General features: G+C 36.6%; 1 protein-coding gene across 1 annotated transcript in view; it reads left to right on the forward strand.

The window, feature by feature from the left end:
- The window catches only part of LOC150078993 (importin-13-like), a 250,429-nt gene that overhangs the window by 208,109 nt on the left and 21,584 nt on the right, over positions 1-20,736 (forward strand). Inside the window, exon 11 of the mRNA XM_090382915.1 lies at positions 1,433-1,482. Coding sequence (XP_090239041.1) covers positions 1,433-1,482 — 50 coding nt within the window. The remainder of the gene's footprint in view (positions 1-1,432; positions 1,483-20,736) is intronic.

A 20,736-nucleotide genomic window follows, 5' to 3' on the forward strand; every position in this document is an offset into this window, starting at 1 on the left:
CGGAACACTTTTCATCTCACAACATATTTACGGAACACTTACGAAACACAAGTTTAGCTGGAGCCAAAGAACTGTTTGCTAATATTTTATTACATATGATGCACTGTGCACCAGGAGCACTTTTGTTTCCAACACATCTAAATCGAAATTCAAATAACTATCATCATACTTTTGTTTTGGTCTTTTATTAGTTGGTTCCTGTTTTTTCACTTCGAATTTTTGGGGAACAAAAGGCTGTGATTGTTCATTCTCACTTTGAAGTGTGACAATATTGTGTTCGTTTTCATCGATCACAGTTACACTACTAGAAGTACTTTTCTTCTCATTTTATAGTTCCGTTTTTCAACCATGATTACATACTTTAATAATAATATTTCGAAATACTAATAATTATCAAAAAAAATTTATACAAGGAAGTGAGTTTAGTTATGATATCGGTTTGCTTACTCCTCTCCTTCATCCCATGTACTCCAGGCTAAATTGCATATGAATCACCACATATGCATACTAGATCACCACATTGCTACTTTTTTGTAGGTGTCATTAACTCTACGCATACTTCTCTATGCAAAGCCCACCAAAATAAAGTGTTCCGTGGTGTCTTTGATTATTTGTCTATGCCAGTATATTAATAACTGAAAAAAAATTGTTAAATATTATAATGATACAAAAACAAAAGTAGTGCACGCTACAAATATGCCAAATTTATTTTGTTTATTTATTTTTTAATTACTGTTTTTTGCGGAACACTTGTTCACATCTCACGGAACACAGTTTGAGAAACACTGCTCTACACAATTCGGTAGATCCCTAGCATCAGTGAACAGAACTGTTTCTATTCATAGGATCGCTGTTAGCTGGATAATATTTGGGTGTTGAACCAATTTCAATAATCATATTTCAAAACCCCATCACAGGGTGCAGTTTCTGAGATATTTATACTAGCACATCTGACACAGACTATCAAGCTACATTCCAAGTCACTTAACACTTTCATATTGTCCATTCTCACACTGAATTGCACACACTCAGCATCCCTACATATCTGTCCACCTGCTTTATGTGATGTGGTTTGAACACGTGATTCTAATAATAATGAATGTTACTTTTCGTGAAAAGAGTAGGTGTGAATATCTCTCCATGTTATGTAGTGTTATGTTTGTTCACAAAAATTACTCATTTCTGCTGAAAAGGTTGATTGTAATTGTTAGTTCTTGCTTTTGGAAAATCATATTTTCTTTAATTTTCAGCATAATTACTAGAAAAAATTAACCATCTTATTGTTGTGTGTATATGTACCTTTAGTGAAAATCCACCATCTATTCTCAAATATATCTCAAAGTGAACTTGTACATTTTCAGCTCCCTTTCTCTCTCCAATATCTATTGTTGCATTTAAACCATTTTAAATTTTTGCATGTATTCTTTTTCAGATGAAAGAGAATCATTTAGATGTTACAGGCAGGATGTTGGTGACTCTTTTGTAAGTTCATTACATATATTTGTTAATAATTAAATATAATTTAGTACTATTCTTTTCCAGTTCTTCCCATCAGTTGTGGAAGTAGTGGGTAAAAATAGAGCAAATGGTGAAGAGGATAGGATACAGAGAGTAGTTTCTGTGTAGCGATCCCTTAGAGAATGTTGTTTTGGGGCCACTTCTGTTTCTTATCTTCCTTAACATGAGGAGGAAGTGCAGGGAGAGTATTTGTTGATGATTTCCAGGTAGGAGGGTTAACTTAAGAGAGGCTGCACCAATAGTTGGAAAAATGACTACTGAAGTTTATTACTTCTCAATGTAAGATTATATATGAAAGAAACAGAAGTCCAGAAGTACAAGCTAAGGGGAGTGCAGCTAAAAGTGGATGAAAAAGACTTAAGGGGTGAATTGTAACCCCTCAAGTCCATGAAATTTTCCATGTGGCTAAGAAGCTATGTAGGACTTTTGCTAGTAGGGAAAATGATGTGATGTCATCGGCCACTAAAAGTTGAAAAATAAAATCTGGTGTTATTAAATAATGATTTGTAAAATTTAAACAGTACCCACTTCTGCATCTGTTATTAAAAAAATTGTAAAAATGAACTTTTTACCTAAATGCTTTCAGATATTGATTTTTTTCTGATTTTGACCAGATTAACCAACATTAGAATGAAATTATTGCCAAAAATCTGATCTGAAATTTTTGAAATATTTATAGAAAAATTTCTTAAGAAATTTCTTACAACATAAGTGCTACCTTTTATGCAAGTCTGTTGAACTGCTATGCCAGTTAGATGAGTTGCATTGAGTTCTTCAATGTTTTATTCCTCAATCATTATTTCCATGAGGGTTTCTATGAGATAGGACTTAATTGCTACTCTGTTTTCATTTATTTTTGGTTCAACTATTTGGTAACTTTGTTGTAGATGGTTTTTGTATTATCATTAGTGATATTTCCAATATTCAGCTTTAGAGGATTAGAGAATTAATCAAGAGGCACCTCTCTGAATTTATTCTAAATTAGCTTTTAAACTTTTTGCTCTTAATTTATTCTAAACTGGCTTAATAAAAATTGAGGGCAAAAGCCTCAGACTGCAGAAAAATTTGCAGACATATAAGTTAGTGCAAATGCGTCTTGTGCTAGAACTCTTAAATTTTGGTGATTTGGCATAGATATAGTACCGCAAATAGGTCACTAGAGAGTTTGAATCACATAGGTTGGCAATAGATAAAATTAAATTTATTGTCTGTTATAACTACTTAAAATTTACAATCATAATATTGCAGTGTAATACATATAACTTAAGCTCAAGGTAGTGGGGTGCTGTAGCTCAGAGGAGAACTGAGTGGGGGGGTTGCCCTCTGAATCACAGCCTTATGAAATGTACTTGTTTGATGTTTGTGGACTATCGGGAATGGGACATGATATTGCCAAGCGGGGGGGGTGTCTTTGTGTGGGCTCGATGTAAAGTGTGAAGATGTTATTCGATGCTGTTATGAGTCTTTATGAGAGCTTGAAGAACAGGGCAGATGTCCTCAAAGGGTTTAAATTGCAGGGCCCCATCAAGCTCTCAGTTGCCCACATAAATGCCAGAGCTTGTACTTGATCATCAGGCAACATAGCAGCAAACCCCAAGACAGAATGCATTAGTCCCACAGGAACTAGTTGTTGTCAGTGACTTTTTAGGGAAACGGGAAATACATTGTGCAAAAAGGATAGGTAGAATAGGACCAGTGTATATCTGCCAGGGACAAAAGTTCAAAACATTGTAGAGCAGATAATTTTTTAAAGGCACAAAAGTTGATATTGTTGTACACATTAGAACTAATGGCATTAAGAGTACGAGATCTGTGGATTTACTTAACAAGTACAGATCAATGTTAAAAAAAAGCTGTGGGTTAGGGTTAAACTTGAAGGTGTCTGCAATTCTGCCCAGAAACGATAGGAAGGAGTATATGATGAGAGCCCTGTCAATCATTTCAGCCCTGGAGAGATTTTGCAAGGCTCGTAGGTTAGAATTTTTCTCAGCATGGTCTGTGCTTGTTAACAGGAGAAACTGCTTCTACAGGGAGTATACACTTAAATAGAAAGGGTACAAGAATATTTGCGAATGCTATACAGGCTGTGTTAGGTGGGTCAGAAATCTGCTAACTTTGGGAGAATACACAGACTAATAGAATAAAAATAGCTGCAGGTAGAGATGAAAGTGATTCTTCTACTGCTATTGGAATCAGCAGCAACCTGGAAAGCAAGGTTCTGGGGATTTCAGGAACTGCTAGGAGTCATCATGGAACAAGTAAATACGTGGTAACTAAGAGTAAGAACATGCATGTATACCAATGCTGGTATAGTGAATAAATTGAATTTGTGATCAAGACACCAAGGATGGATATTGTTGTTATATATCACAGGTTGGTTGGTTGGTTTAAATGGAAGTTTATTGGCACAAGGGCATATATCACAGACATGGTGTCACACAGATATAAAGAATCCAGAATTTGAATTTGGGGAGTACAATGAGTATAGCAAGGACAGACTGGGTAGGAAGGGAGGTGGTGTTATGCTGTTAGTTAGAAAACACACAAAATCTAAGGCAGTGTATCCAGTTGACGTGGGTGGCCAGTGCAATATTGAGTTAGTTTGGTGTGACATAAGCACTGGGAAAGCAAAAGTGAGAGTGGGTGTGTTGTATAGGCCTAATGACTCTGATAAGTACAACGAACAACTGTACAGAAATAGTTGGCCAGTAAATCAATTCCTTATAATGGAGGATTTTAACTTCTCAGATATTTGTGGGTGGGTGGGTCACGTGCTCTACCAAGACTTTAGTGGATTTATAGGACGACATTTTTTACAGCAGCATGTTCCAGAGGCAAACAGGAGGAGCAATACTCTTGATCTGTATTAGCAGTGATTATTGATGCATTAAGCATCTGCAGATAAAGAAGCCACTAGGTGGCAGTGATCAGTGTGCTAATGTGGAATTTACTTAAATATATAACTGTTATCAAGAGTAATGAGAAGGGTTTTTGCTTTCATTGAAGGTGAGTGTGTAGATTTCAGACAGTTTTTAAATTCTGTACAGTGTGATCAACTGATGACATTTACCAATAGCAAGTTCTAAATGGGAAGTATTCAAGGAATTAATCTTGGAAGCTACTAGGCATTTCATACCAATTAAAAAATACTCTTCAAGGGTTAGGCTTAAATGAATGTCAGATGAACTAATGAGACTCGTGGCAGAAAAGAAAAATGCATGGGATGCATATAAATTATCAGGCAACACAGAAGCTGATGGTAGATATAAGCTAGTCTGTAATCAAGTCACAAAGGAGGTTAGGCAAGCGAAGGTGGATTATCAGACATCTTTAGCAAAGGATGCAAAGAAAAACAGCAAAGACTTTCTTATGTAAACCCTAGAAGGAAGGGGATGAATCAGATTGGTCCACTTGATATCTATATTTCAAGTGTTGATGATCCTGTTCAGGTAGCTGACAAACTGAATCAGTATTTTGCATCTACATTTGCACATGAGAAATTCTGTAGGGAAGTGGATACCAGAAGTTTATCAAACTCTAACAGGAAGCTAAATGATTTTGTAATAACTGAGAGAAAAGTGGAGGATAAATTGTTGGAGTTAAACATAAGAAAGGCACTTGGGGGGGGGGATTGAATCTATCCAGTTATATTAAGGGAAGCAGAAAAGGAAGTAAGCAAACCCTTAGCCATAATTATGACAGCATTCTTGGATTCAGGGGAGGTCCCCACAGACTGGAGAAATGCAAATGTATCTCCAATTCACAAAGGGGACCAAAGGATAACATGAGTAATTATAGACCTGTTAGTTTAACTTCTGTTCCCGGAAAAATAATGGAGTCACTGGTTAAAGAAGCAATGCAGAATCTAGACAAGACTGTGGTTATAGTTCAGACACAGCATGGATTCGTTAAAGGGAAATCTTGTCTGACCATTTTAATTGGATACTACAATGTGGTCACAAAAGAACTGGTTTGTAGAAAATAATTTTCTTATCATATACTTGGATTTTAGGAAAGCTTTTGATACCATTGCGTATAAATGACTGCTGTACAAATTGGAGCAATGTGGCATTTGAAGCAAGTTGCTGCTATGGTTAAAGGGATGGTTGAGTAGGAGAAGACAGAGTGGTAATCAGTGGACACTGCTCTTTTCAGGGTCTAATATCACTAGGGATTCCCCGTGGTTCAGTTTTTGGGCCAGTGTTGTTATTTTCTGTATTTATCAATGATATTAATATAGGTATATCATGCTTAATGTCCAAGTTTGCATATGGTATAAAGATTGGCAGGGTTAGTAATGACAGTATGCTACTGCAACAAGATCTAGAAAAATTGGGCAGTTTTGCTGAGAAATAGCAATTGTGGTTTAACATTGACAAATGCAAAGTACTGCATATGAGTAGCAATAATCCCAGATTAATGTGCTAACTGTGTAGTACTACACTCAGGGAAGTGGAAAATGAAAAAGAACTGGGGATAATTATGCAGTCAGATAAGGTTATGTAATGCAGTCATATGATGTTATATGAACAGTGCAGACAGGCTGCCATGACAGCTTGGAGATTTGTCTATGATAAACAGGAATTTTGTTAGCAGATATAAGGAGGTGATTATTCCATTGTATAAGGCAACGTTCAGGCCACATCTGGAGTACTGCATACAGGCGTGGAGGTCTTATTTTCAGAAGGATGTAGAGCTCCTAGAATGGGTACAGAGAAGGGTAGTGAGGAACTCTTACTACGAACACATCGGTTCTGCAGAATGCTGCATTTGGAGACTAGGCACCTGTGAGATTTCTGATTGCGGTAGTTTGGGCTTTGAATGGATTGGGCAAGCTCAATACTGATGGGATTCTTCCTGTTGCTTAGATTATGCACTTGAGGGGACCTAAATTCAAATTGAGGAAAGGCAGTTGCTGAATAGATATGCAAAAATTTGCCTTTAGCCAGTGTCATGTGGTTGATTGCTGAAGCAAACTCTCAGCTGTTGATGTAGAAGTTGGTAGCTTAGATTCTAGGAAAAACTGGACAAACTTTTGAAGTGAATGGATAAGTGAATGTGAAGGCTTTTTTTTTTTTTTTTTGTAGGCTGATGCTATATAAACTTGATTTCTTGCATCATATGACACTACTAATGCTAATGTCTATATGCAGTAAATTAACCAAGTTATTATAGGGGCATTGTTTCATTTATTATAAAAGTCATCCTTTCATTTTATTTAAATCAAATAAAAAATTATATACACACTAAGACCCCTGTATCCGTGGGGGATTCGTTCCAAGACCTACCGTGGATATAAGCGAACATCTGCTGATCCCATGTATGACATGATTTTCTTGAACATACGTACGTATTATAAAGTTTAATTGATAAATTAAACACACAATAAGACATCACCAACTTTAAATACGGTAATAATAAAGTACAGCAGACTCGATTTACTGGGATTGGATTAACCTGGACACTCCAAATTTAAAAAAAAAAAAAAAAAAAAATTAACCAAAAAAAAATTAGTCTTAAATGAGCAACAAGAACCGACGTTATAAGTTGTCATTGGAAGATTAGTGTACCTATTATCTTGCAACCCCCGCTGTCTTCACACCTACCACTCAAAACAAAAGAAGAGAGATCAAATGTTTAGTTTTATTTAGTGGATTGCGTCGATTGTTGTGTTCCGTCGCACTGCAAAAGGACAAATTTTGTTTCGTTAATTATGTCAGGAATGTCGGATTTTTTTTTTTTTTTTTAGAAATCGTGAAAACGATGGGCAAACGCATGAGTTGTGCTTTCAACTTAAACAAGAACTTGAAATTATTCAAAAGTTTGAAAACAGTGCATCCGTTAAATCTCTAAAGAACCATTATAATGTTGGTGACCAAACCATATGAGACATTGTAAAAAATAAAGGGAAGCATCGTATTGGACACACGAGTAGTACTTGTTAAGTTTTTTTTCGTTTTTTTGTTCCGTGGATAACTGAACCAGCAGATACCAGGGCACAACTGTACTGAAAAAAAAAAAAAAAAAAAAAAATCAGTATTTTCTACAAAAATATTGAATACATATATAAAGTAGCCTCCAAAAAAAGGTGATTTCTGCCCCCCCCCAAACAAATCACGTTTTTGGTGCTTATTTTCCTGTTATTGTACTCTTTGAGGCTACTCCTTTGAAAGCATTATAATGGCAGTTCATACATAACCAGGAATACCACAAATAATGAACCAACCATGAGAATTTAAAGCCTGAAATGTGCTGAAAAATAAGTAAACTTATTTTCTAAATAGGGGGGGAAAAAAAAAGAGAAAAAAAAAAGCACTAAGATGTGGTTGGAAAACTTGAAAGTATTATTACTACTTATAATTGGGAAAGGACATTACTTGGTTTTTATCCATATGGTAAAATTTATACTATTTATATTAATATATACAGGGTGATTATAAAGTGTCACAAAATTTATGGGCGTATTCTACACCTCGAATTTGAGAAAAAAAGTCCTAATAAACCTGGGCCTGCAAACTTCTTGTTTCTGAGATAAACCAATTTTAATTTTCAGCATGCATACAGGTTGGTATTGGAAAATATATCTTGTATCAGATAAGAAATAGCAAAGTAAACAGTCATAGTCAATCAATGTTATCTCTGACAACCTTGCTAATTACAACAAAGGTATGTATTCGTGATTTCAGTTTATCAGTTTTGTAAGAGAGCTATGTCCTTCAATTCCTTTATCATGTTAAAATAATGGGTAATGAATACACTTTTGCAGAAATGGCTGATATGCATTTCTGTTATGGTTGTGCTAATAGGAATGCACGTAGAGCTTGTTTGCTTTATCAAGCATCTTTTCCTACTCGTGGATCCCATGTTCTTGGGGCGCCTTCATAGCCAGGCGGGCAGGAGCAGCAGTGTGTAGCATGCACTTCTTGATTAGACCGAGGTTCGAGCCCGTGACCAACAAATACGGAGGATGCGGAAAAGTCAGGGAATGACCACCGCATATCTGCGCAGCAATATGGCCTTAGTTGCTAATGCTCCTAAAAACCAAATAACAAACAAACAAACCCATGTTCTTGGACTTTCAGTCGTGTTCTGCATTTGAGGGAACTTGGTTTGTTTTCTAAAAATGTACACGACACAGGAAGATTAAGAAATGTTCGCACAGCAGCAGCAGCAGTTGAAGATCACATACTCCATGCAATTGAAGATAATCGTCAAAGCAGTACAGGAAGTATTTCAGCAACTAAAAGTGTTTCACAGTCCTTTGTGTGGATATACACTTGTACGTGAAAACAGACTGTATCCCTATCACTTGAAATGTGTACAAGCTTTTTTAGAACCTGATTATCAACATAGACTACAATTTTGTCAATGCTTGCATAAATATGTAGAGAATCCTTACTTCCTCCATGTGTTCTTCACAAATGAGGCAATGTTTAATGTTCACAAGACATGGAATTATTAATTTCCATAACACTCATATTTGGAGCGAAGAAAATCCACATGCGATTATTTGAAGCATCAAATCACCGTCAACATTTGGGCAGGCATCCTTGGAGATTCATTGGTGGAGTCTGTATGTTTTGCCAAATGGGCTGACAGCACCTCTGTACCATGAGTTGTTAGAAAACATTCTTCCAAATTTATTAGAAAAGGAATTTATTAGAATTTATTTATTAAAAGTCCATTTTGAACACCTGTTGTGATTACTTGTGCAAATTACGGTAAGCTACATTCATACTAAAATAAAATTGATTTATCTCGGAAACAAGACATTGTGAACCCATGTTTATTAGGACTTTTTTCTCGAATTCGAAGTGTAGAATACGCCTGTAAATTTTGTGAAACGTGTTTAGAATCACCCTGTAAATTTTGTGAAACTTGTTTAGAATCACCCTGTATATAATAAAATAACACTATTATACCATATGAAAAATTTTAACAAAAGGTTTTATTAAACCGTTTATAATATGAGCTCAATTTTGGATACATTTTGAAGAAACCGGACTCCTTACTTCCTACACTCTAATACAACCGTTGGTTGTATTAGAGTGTTATTCTATTACAACCAAGGATTGTAATACAAACAACCCTTGGTTGTTTGTATTACAGTGCAGGAAGTAAGAAAACATTTGTGTGAGAATGTAAGGCAAAGATGACCTCAAAAATGGAAAGATGGCTGGTGCATCCAGTCATATGGTGATAGCAGTTCTTAGCTGTGAAAAAAAAAATCAGTCGTGCAGTAGCCTCCCTACTCCCTCAACGTTGCACAGTCTGATTTCTGGCTGTTCCCTAAATTCAAAATAGTAATCCCCAACTCTTCACCCAATAAACTCGTATAGTGAAATTCTGAGAACTTTTTAAATGTATCTCATATATACAGGAACTCCCCGACTTACTTAATACGCGACTTGTGGAAATTCGACTTTACGTAAGTTTTTGCCAGCCGGTGCAAACTTAAAAAAAATCGTGGAAACATATTGTGCATCCCGTAGAAATATTGTGAGATCAATAACACATCGTTTTTTTTTGGTAATTCATTTCAAGATCTCGAAAGTTGAAATTTTCACTATATAACTAAGCTGTTTATCTCTCTAAAAGGTCATTTTTATAATGGAAATTCATAAGAATCAATTTTGAATGCCTTTGTGATATTTTTCTAAAACACATTTCTGGAGGTCACTACCAGAAAATAATGAAAACAATTTGCACTTTCTGGTTTATTGGGCTTTTCTGTTAGCGCAATCTATTATAAACGGCTAGGAAACTCTATCTTATTGCATTTGCGATAATCCCAGTAACTAGAATTCTGTGGGTTTTTACGTTATGGTGAAATGAGTTCCCCCTTCACTGAAATCTTCAATCATATAAAAAAACATAAATGAAGTTTCAGAATCTTCTCTTCTATTTACTTATTATGATGGTGAAGGGAAAGGGACCACCGGAAAGTGCAAGTGCTGCCAGTGCTAGGAAACGAAACAAAGTTTATTTAAGAAGTACGAAGCAGGACAAAGTTTGTCATCTGTTGCAAGGGAATTAGGTCTCGCTGCTTCAACAGTGAATACTATTTTAAGGGACAGTGTGTGTATAAAAGAACATGTTAAAGGAACAAAACAGCGTTCGGTTGCCATATTGAAGATGGAAAAGCTATTAATAATATGGATGGAAAATCAGATTCAGAAGAAAGTGCCCCTGAGTCCAATAACCATTCAAGCAAAAGCAAGAAGTATTTATGAAGATATTAAGGATAAGTACGGCGAACCCTAAGTCAGGTCCATGGCAAGCAATGGGTGGTTTAATAGGTTCAGGCATCGTGCTGGTTTCCAAAACATTGAAGTATGCGGTGAAGTCACCAGTGGAGATTCTGCAGCTGCAGAGAAATTTTGTGATGTGTTGGAAAAAACCCCTTCTAAATATCCACAGCCCTCAACTTCTGCAGCGGCATCCTTATCAGCTGGAGAGTCATTTTGGCAACTATTGCTCGAAAGTTAAAACTTGCTGACGTTATGCCTGTCTCCTCCCTCTTTTTGTAATTTTGTACACTTTTGTAATTTTTCCTGCTCATGAGATAAAAAACTGAATGATTCTATTTACATGTTCGTCGAACATTTCTTTTTTGCTTCAATCAAATTCAGCGCGCATAGTTGCGAGTGCTGCATAAGCATTTAGGGAAATTCCAACTTGCGTAAAATTCGACTTACATAGAGTTCCGCGGAACGCAACCCTTACATAAGTCAGTGAGTGGCTGTGTGTGTGTATGTATATATATATATATATATGTATATATATATATATATACATACATATATACATTTTCTATGTATATCATTATGCAGCATATAAAAACTGTAGAGGGCGCTGCATATTTTAATACTAAATATATAGTTCAATGATATTAACTACTTTTCCTAGGGGGTGCTTCAGTCGGTAGGTGTGTATATAATCTACATGTGCCGATTCACGCGGGTTTTTTGTACTTTGGGCATACCGTGGTAAGCATTTATATTTTCAACGTAATGTTAACACATTCTATTGTCTTAGTATTAGTATTAGTATTAGTAACGGCCGCATGGTGCAAGAAAGCCTATGGCTTATGCTGCACCAGCCAAAAAAAAAAAAAAATAATAAAAAAAATAAAAAAATAAAATAAAATTAAAAAAAATAATAAATCCGAACAAAACAATGATAAAAACAAAAAAATAAAAATAAATAACTAAATAATAATAATTAATAAAATAAAAAATAAATAAAAAGGAAATTAAACCTATCATCCTATGTGCTTCCCTTACCCGAAAGTACTATCCAGATGACCTTTGAATTTCCCCAAACTGTCGGCCTCTACCACCCATGAAGGCAACTTATTCCAGTAATTTATAACTCGCTGGCTAAAATAGAACTTCCTGCAATCCAATCTAAACATTTCCCCCCGTAACTTGAATTTATGTCCCCTAGTTCTAGCATCATTTATAATCTTGAAAATTTTGTCCTCATTCATTTTACTGATGCCTCTCAGAGCCTTAAACACCTCAATCAAATCTCCTCTAAGGTGTCTAGTTTCCAAACTCTGCAACCCACATATTCGAAGTCTTTCTTCATACGGACGCCCTTTTGCCGATCTCACCAGGCGAGTTACCCTTCTTTGCACCCTTTCAAGAAGCTCGATGTCTTTCTTCAGGTGCGGTCTCCATACTTGAACACAGTATTCCAAGTGTGGTCTAACATAAGCCTTATATAATGGGATTATCACGTCCCTATCTCTACTTGCAAAAGTTCGATAGATCATTGATAGGACACCATGGGCCTTCCTTGCAACCTGTTTACAATGCTCAGAGAATTTCATGTCTGACCGTATCGTAACACCCAAGTCCCTTTCCTCCAGTACTGGGTTTAGTTGAACTCCACCAAGTGAATAAGTTTTTTTGGGATTACTGTTTCCCAGGTGTAATACCTTACACTTTGTTGGATTAAAGCACAGCTGCCATTTTTCTGACCATTCCTGAAGTCTATCTAGGTCTCTCTGAAGAAGCTCAGCTTGACAGTGATCATTAACTACTCTCCCAATTTTAACATCATCTGCAAATTTAGACATCACGCCCTCTATCCCTTCATCAATGTCGTTTATGAAAATTAAAAACAACAGTGGTCCTAATACTGATCCTTGGGGAACCCCACTTCTTACATCAACCCAATCTGAGGAATAGCCATTTATCACAACCCTCTGCCTCCTGCCCTGAAGCCATCCTTCTATCCATCTAAGGATTTTCCCAGTGATTCCAACCTGTTCCAGCTTATAAAGCAACCGCTCATGTGGGACTGAGTCAAAAGCTTTGCTGAAATCTAAATAAACAATGTCGAAATTATTCCCTAAATCCAGCTCGTGAGTGACCCTTTCGAAATAGCGAACCAGATTTGTTAAACATGATTTTCCCTTTACGAAACCATGCTGAGTATCCTTGAGAATTTCAATTCGATCCAAATGATCCTGAATTCCACCCTTGATCATTGCCTCCATGATTTTCCCTACTACTGAAGTCAGACTGACAGGTCGATAATTTCCAACTTCACTTTTAGAGCCACCCTTATGTATGGGAGATACATTTGCACTTTTCCAATCCAGGGGAATCTCCCCAGAGTCTAATGATGCTCGCATAATTAGCCTCAATGGTTCAATGCACTCGCTTGCCGCCTCTCTTAAGATTATAGGGTATATTCCATCAACTCCAGGAGCCTTACTGGTCTGTAGGCTCGAAAGTTTTTTCATTAAATAATCTTGCGAAATTTCAATATCATTAATTACATATTTTTTAACTTCGCTCCCACAATTTCCCTTTGCCACAAAAGGCTTTTCATTTGTAAATATCGATGCAAAATAACTGTTGAGTTCATCTGCAACGGCAGCTGGTGTATTTATTACTATCCCCTTTCCCTTACATAAAGGTCCGATCTGGTTTGTCCTGCTCTTCTTGGCATTTATATATGTGAAGAATTCTTTATCCCCCCTCTTTGCTCTGTTTGCTAGTGATTTCTCATAAACTGCCTTTGCCTGTCGAACCTTTTCTGTGGCTCTATTACACATCACCTTGTAGCTGTTATAGGCTTCAGTACTTTTTGTTGTTCTGTAACCTTTCCATGCCACCTTTTTCTGCTCAAGTAATGCGGCAACTTCACTAGTCATCCAACTTGGAACCCTCCTCGTGGAGTATTTTTTTAATGGTATATACGCATTCAAGGCATCTGTGATTAATGTTTTAAAAGCGTACCACAGTTCAATTGTATTCATTCTCTGCGCGATATCTACCCAGTTAATAGAGGCCATGTAGTACCTTAAGGCATCGTAATTTCCTTTTCTGAAATTAAAACCCATTCCTTTGCCTTTTACTTCTGCTACCTCTCTCGTCATCATCCACCGTAGAACTCCGTGATCACTTCCTGCTACTGGTTCCTCTACTGTCAGCCCTGTTATGTCATCTGATTCATGTGTGATGATGAGGTCTAGGATATTCTTTTCTCTAGTATTTTCCCTGACATGTTGATACAAATAACAGTCATCTAGTTGATTTAAAAATTTTGTTCCCCATGTCGAGTTTCCTTCCCATTTACTCCAATCAATTAGAGGCAGATTGAAATCACCCATAATAAGGCATTGACGCTTACTTGCCCATTCCATTTGCATGTAGAGGCTTTTGTCATAATCTTCACAATCACCTGGTCCGTAGATTACTCCTACTCGCATTATACCTTTGTTTCCAACTATCTCACACCATACAGACTCTATACTAGCATGTGAAACGTCTGAATCCGGGAAAGCTATCGTCGCACTCAGGCTGCTTCTGATAAGAAGCATTACCCCACCACCCCTTCTATCTAACCTATCCTTCCTAAATACATTATACAAGCCGTACTGAAATTCATCATCCCCAATTTCCGGGTGGCACCACGTCTCTGTAAGCCCTATTATGTCCGCGTTACTTGTTTTAACCAGCAGTTCGAATTCGCTCATTTTATTGACGACACTTCTAACGTTACTGTATAAACAATTAAGATTTACTGTTCTTGTATATTTAACAACCCTAACACAACCCTTGAAGTTTTTTAGGCTCTCTTCCCTCGCATTAGCTACCCGCGCACGTGAAACGTTTGTGCCCCCAGAACATCTAGATAATACGTCCAGTTGGGGTAACAGATAAGAACTCTTGAGGTATGTGCAAGAGTTACTTTGACCAATATTATCAGATAAACGCGTGTCAGTATTACCCACATCCCCCCTAACTAGCAGTTTCCCTGAACCTTTAAGGTATCCTCAATAATACTGGCAAAAACTTTTGCACCACCTTTGTTTAAGTGTATCCCGTCTCTACAAAACAAATTCCTTCTACCTACAAGTGTGGTCCATGCTGATAGAAATTTACCCCCTAAAGCCTTGCAGATTCCTTCAAGTCTTGAGTTAATCCACAAGGCTCTTAACATATAATCCCTCCTATCGTGTCTGGGCAGAATTGCAGACACATAGACATTATGGCCTAGCTCGCGACATTTCCTCAGCATGGTTCTGTATTTTTCCAACAAATCGTCAGATCGTGTACGTTTAATATCGTTTGTCCCCACATGAATAATAATATTTTCTTTACCCCCTTTAAAATCTGACAGTCTGTTGGTGACATCATCAATAGTTGCTCCCGGCAGACATACCCTGGTTCTCCTCCACCTATCTTTATTACAAAAAATATTCCCCGTTTCCCTGACAATGGAGTCTCCTAATAATACAATGTCCTTTCTAACCAGGGTAGTTTGCACTTGGTTTTTCTGTTTTGAGGCTCGAATCGGGTGTGCATCACTTGGTAGATTGCTGGAGTTTTGAGTCCCTGACGAGCTCCCAGATGCATTATTTTCGAGGGCAAGTACTCGTTTTTTCAGGGACTCAAATTGTTCCCTCAGTGCACCAAATTGTAATTTAAGATCGGTGCACTCCTTACATCGATCACAAAGAAAAGAATCCCCAGGTGAGCTAGGATTAGTCACCAGGTCGACCTTGGAAAACATTCCACAGGTTCCACAACGGATTAAATCATGACTCACCCGTAAATCGCCATCTGCTATTTCCGTGTGAGTCACGATACCCTGTGACGTGTTTAAGGCAGATCTCGTAACTACCATTATAAAATTAAATAAATATCAATGAAAGTAACTTTAAAAAATTATATCTATAATATTATTAAAATCAAACAGTTACAGGAAAACCTATAACAAAATAATCCAACAATATCTAAATAAATCAAATATTTAAAAGCACTATCCAAAAGTAAACCACTTAACTGAGGAGCCCTGTCTAAGCGCGTCCGCTCACCTCGAATGCCAACCTCGAATCTTTACATCGCTTGCCATAACCAGGATCCCTTACTATAAGGGTCGGGAATTTACGCTCCCAGTTGTATCCTAAGTTAGTTTATGATTCAGCTTTCCTATTCTTTTTAACTTTTTCTTTTTTATCCTATTTTTTCATACCTCATGAACTATTAGAGTATTCGAGGGGGATTGAGGTAATAGTTCATGAGGTTCATACCTCATGAACTATTAGAGTATTCGAGGGGGGATTAAGGTACTATACCTATATTTTTACTTTTTCCGTTCGCCTTAGTTAGCACAAGCTTCTACTTTGCTTGGCAATCGCTTAGACTGCATATATTATAAATTATACACATAAGCCTAAAAATAGACATATCTCCTTCTCTAATTAAAATTTTGACTATCCGTCGGGCTAACAGTCATCTCACCAGCTTACTGCTAAATTGGAATGTATCAACGAAAATTCCTTTTATATTTATGGCCCTCTATCTCATTAATTTTTAACTGTCATTCGGACAAGTTATGCTGGACGATGACTACAGAAACGGATAGCTCATTAATTATGGTTGATACATTAAAAGGGTTAGCCCTTGAAAAAGTCCCTTTCAATGTATCTGATCGCCTATAGACTTCCATCCCTTGTCGTGGAAGTTGATAGCCTAAATAAGTTTAAGGCTCAGCTGGACAGGTATTTCGAACGAATAGAGGGGTGAAGTGGAAGTGGTTATTTTTTATTTATTTATTTTATTTATTATTTTTTTTTGGCTGATGCTGCATAAGCTTGCTTTCTTGCATCAAATGCCTCTACTAATGCTAAATTACATTTACACAATTTTTGCCGGTAAGTATCACAAATTAAAAAAAATCTGGAGTTTTCGTTTGCACAGTACAATTAAAAAATTGTCTGATTCTCAAAGAAAATCTCACATTTGTTCAGTGCATTAAAAACATTTTGAGGAACATTTTCACAAAATAGTAGACCCATACGAACCATTTTAAAAGCGTTAATCATTTCTTCGCGAGTTGGCTTTTCTACCGGTTGTTCTGAAGCGTTTTCAGCGTCATCGTTAATTTCTTCGTGATCGTGGTCACGTCTAACACTGTTCAGCAGTATTTCATCTTCATTTGGATGTTTTGCTGTGATCTACATAAACATAACTATCCAGTGTTATTTCATTTTCAATGTTTCAGGACGATTCTAATAATGTCCAAAATTTTTTCAGTTGTGAAAGGAGCAGTTCATCTTGTTCGTCCAGTTGTTGTTCGACTTCTGTATTCAATGCAAATCCCACTTTCGAAAAACAATTTTGAATAGTGTATTCAGTGACATTGTTTGTCCAAACTTTTGCCAGTTCAGAGATGCAATCTCTAAGTTTAATTGTAACCTCCAAGTTTCTATTTTCTGATAACACATTAACAATCTTCATTATTATTATCTTTCGATAATGAAATTTAAAATGTTTAATAATGCCTTGGTCCATTGGCTGGAGTTTTGACGTTACGTTTGGTGGTAAAAACAACAACTTCACACTTAAGTTTGGCAGAAATACTGGCAGAATGTGCCAGACAGTTGTCGGTTTCCAACACGATTTTAATTTTTCTTTTGTTATACGCTTGTCTAGTTTTAATATCCATTCTTCAAAAATATCACTTGTCATCCATGCTTTTTTATTAAAGGTGTAGTCAACTTCCAAAGATTTTGTTCCTCTAAAACATCTTGGGTTTTTTGATATTCCGATGACAAAGTCTTAATTTTTCACCTTCTGTCATATTTGCTCCAACTAGTGCAGTGATTCTTTCTTTGCTTTGTTTTCCGCCAAAACATTTATCATCCTTAAAAGCAAGCGTTGTATTCGGTAAACATTTAAAGAATAAACCCATTTCGTGAGCATTAAAAACATCCTTATGCTCATATTCTTCCAAAATCTTATTTAATGTATTGTTCCTCCAACTGTTGCTATCTTCTTCACTTACATTAACACTTTCTCCACATATAACCTTTTCCACAATTCTGTGGCACTTAAATTTATCTAGCGACCCAGTGCTCGCATTAAATTCTGTATGTCTAAGGGACTGTGCAGATTTCAGAGCTTGTTGCTTAATTATTAGGCCCGATATTGGTATATTCTTTTCACGTATCATTTGCACCCATTTTAGAACAGCTTTATCAACATCTTCGTATATACACAACTTCGTATATACACATACCCTTCTTGTCTGCTCCTCCTTCGGTTGCATTTAAAAATGATTATCGATTTTTTAAAATCGTAGATAAACTGCTTGCAGGTTTACCATATTTCTCCACAACATCTTTTTTTCTTAAAACCCTGGTCAATATCATAACAATCTTTGCTTTATCATTAATACATAAACACTTTCTCTTTGATATTGTTTCCGCAATTGTGAAAATTACTCTACTGCATCTCTTGCCAATACATACATTGCAAACTTCGCTGCCCAGGCCATATGGTGAATTTTTAGTACCGCCTACTCAATGATGTTCGCTTGCCAATTCAACAGTATCACGTGACCTTTCCTATCAGTCACTTTAAAGAAATATACGACTTTGTGAATTTCTTTTATTCTGCTTTCATTCATATATACACGAAGGTAAATTTATGATTAATGTATGCTGTATGTTACTTTTCAGGGAAAAAAAAAAACGAGCATATAGCCTATGTGATTGATGACAAACAAAATTTAAAAAAAAAAAAAAAAAAAAAATTCATGAAAACCATCTACTGGGAGTCCAGTTAGATGAGAATGGACATATCATATAATGATTGACAGGAAGGTCACTTGGTACAGTTGAGGTGAGAAGCGAATATCACTCAGTAGCCGTTACTAAAAACCGACTATGGTAGCATTCTATGTATTGCCACCGCAGCATGTTAAAGTTTACCACAGCGAATTTCGTTTTCCCCTGAGCCAACATCAATTTACAAATCTACCCTATTTATTGTAAAGTTTACGACCACTATTAAGAAAACCCATTTGGTTTAATAACTGTAACAAAAACGAAACAAAGACCCTCCTACGGGCGTCAATGGCCACAAGTATTCACTAAAAGAATGATTAATTCCAGATGCTAATGCCCAATTTCGGAGGGAAGGAGGCCGTATATTTGAGCGGCTGTTTAGCAGTAAATGCTTGAAAATCTTCAAAAATGCTTTTACTAATTTTTTTTTAAAAATTCGTTATAGAGAGACTAACACTTCCCTATATGGGGTTAATTTTACATGTAATTTCGTTTCAAGGTGCAGTGTTTTGCAAAAAAATTCGTAATATAGAGAAATTTTTAGACATGAAATGCCACACACACACACACACACACACACACACACACACACACACACACACACACACACACACACACACTTAATAGCCAAAGAAACTTTTCTTGGTGTAGAAAGGACGTGTTATATCCTAAGAGATTCTCAGATATACAGGGTGATTCTTAATTTGGTCCTAATTTGAAGAATGTATAACTCGGAAACGAACAAAGGTACAACTGTAAATCAAAGCTTATTTTATTGGGGCAGTCTTATTTATTATTATTTTTTTTTTCTTTTGACAATTTACATATGTTCAATATGGCTGCTGCAAGTTATGCAACAGATGCCCCATCTATATCGCAGCCCGCCCCATCCCATACACGAATGAACATGTTAGCAACATCTGCAGCCATTCTGGCTCTGTGTTCCTCTGTGGTGGTTGTGGTAGAGGAGGAGTAGGTAAATTCCATCCTTGATGACATTCCCACAGAAACAAATTCAGTGGGATTAAGTCTGGTAGTATTGGGACTGTGGTGTCAGACCTGCATGACCGATCCAAGCATTAGGGAAAGCCCTCACCTTTAAAAGTTAATCAGGCGGTGCTCTACCTTATTGAAAAACGAGATTTCTCCCATACAGATCAGCAGCCTGCTCCACTTGAGGCACAAGAAACAGCTGCAGTATATCTAAGTGCAGTGCTCCTGTTAACAATACTCCTTAAGTATAAATAAATAGATATCTATTTATTTCTATCTGTCATTCTTTCCTACCCTATTCATATTAAAATACTCTCCAAGCTTGTGCCTGTGTGCTCCAGACAGCCTAACTCAAGTATCGACTCTAAAAGGACACACACAGATGCACATGTAATTCAGAGTTCAGTAATGTGAATTGAATATAAGCCAATGAAATTTGTGTGTGTGTGTTTAAAGGAAAGTAGAATATATATTATTTATATATATTTAAAGGAAAGTAGAAAAAGGAAGTAGTAGCAAAAAAGTGAAAGAATTCCATCCCTATATTCGACCTTCTTTCCAGAAATTGCCCTCCCATATCTGAATACAGTGGTTTCTCTTTATTATATATTTGGTAATTTGTAATTTTTCATATATTGTGTGCCCCAGGTGCCAAGCGATTTTTGTCATCAAGTGTCTCTGCCAGTAAATTAGCGCTCTTTCTTGGTGAAATAAAATTGTTTTCTTATTTTCAGAATTACATTAACACTCCATTCATTCACTAAAGAAAGCACTTTACTACATCAGAAGGAAAAGTAACCTTTCTTTCTTCCATTTTTTTTGTTTTATTACTAACCCACTACCGCTTGGTCACAAAGGTGGCACTGCTCCTGCCTCCACATGGCGGGGCCGGTAACCTACAGGGCAAAATGGAGCAAACAGATCCTAAGACCCAGAAATCCACTGGGTGCGTCAATTACGTGAATTACCCTTACAGGGCAAAAACAGTCGGAGCCTGATTTTGTTGCAGTTAAATGTCAAAAGACTGACGTAGCCAAAATCAGAACTCCAACCTTTCTTATCATTCACTCAACCGAAGAACAACCTATTGGCAAACTATCGCCATTTCTAGTGCAAAAATGCTTAGA

Source organism: Mastigoproctus giganteus, chromosome 10 (assembly GCF_048544385.1).
Source record: "Mastigoproctus giganteus isolate SK-2022 chromosome 10, ASM4854438v1, whole genome shotgun sequence".
Classification (NCBI taxonomy): Eukaryota; Metazoa; Arthropoda; class Arachnida; order Uropygi; family Thelyphonidae; genus Mastigoproctus; species Mastigoproctus giganteus.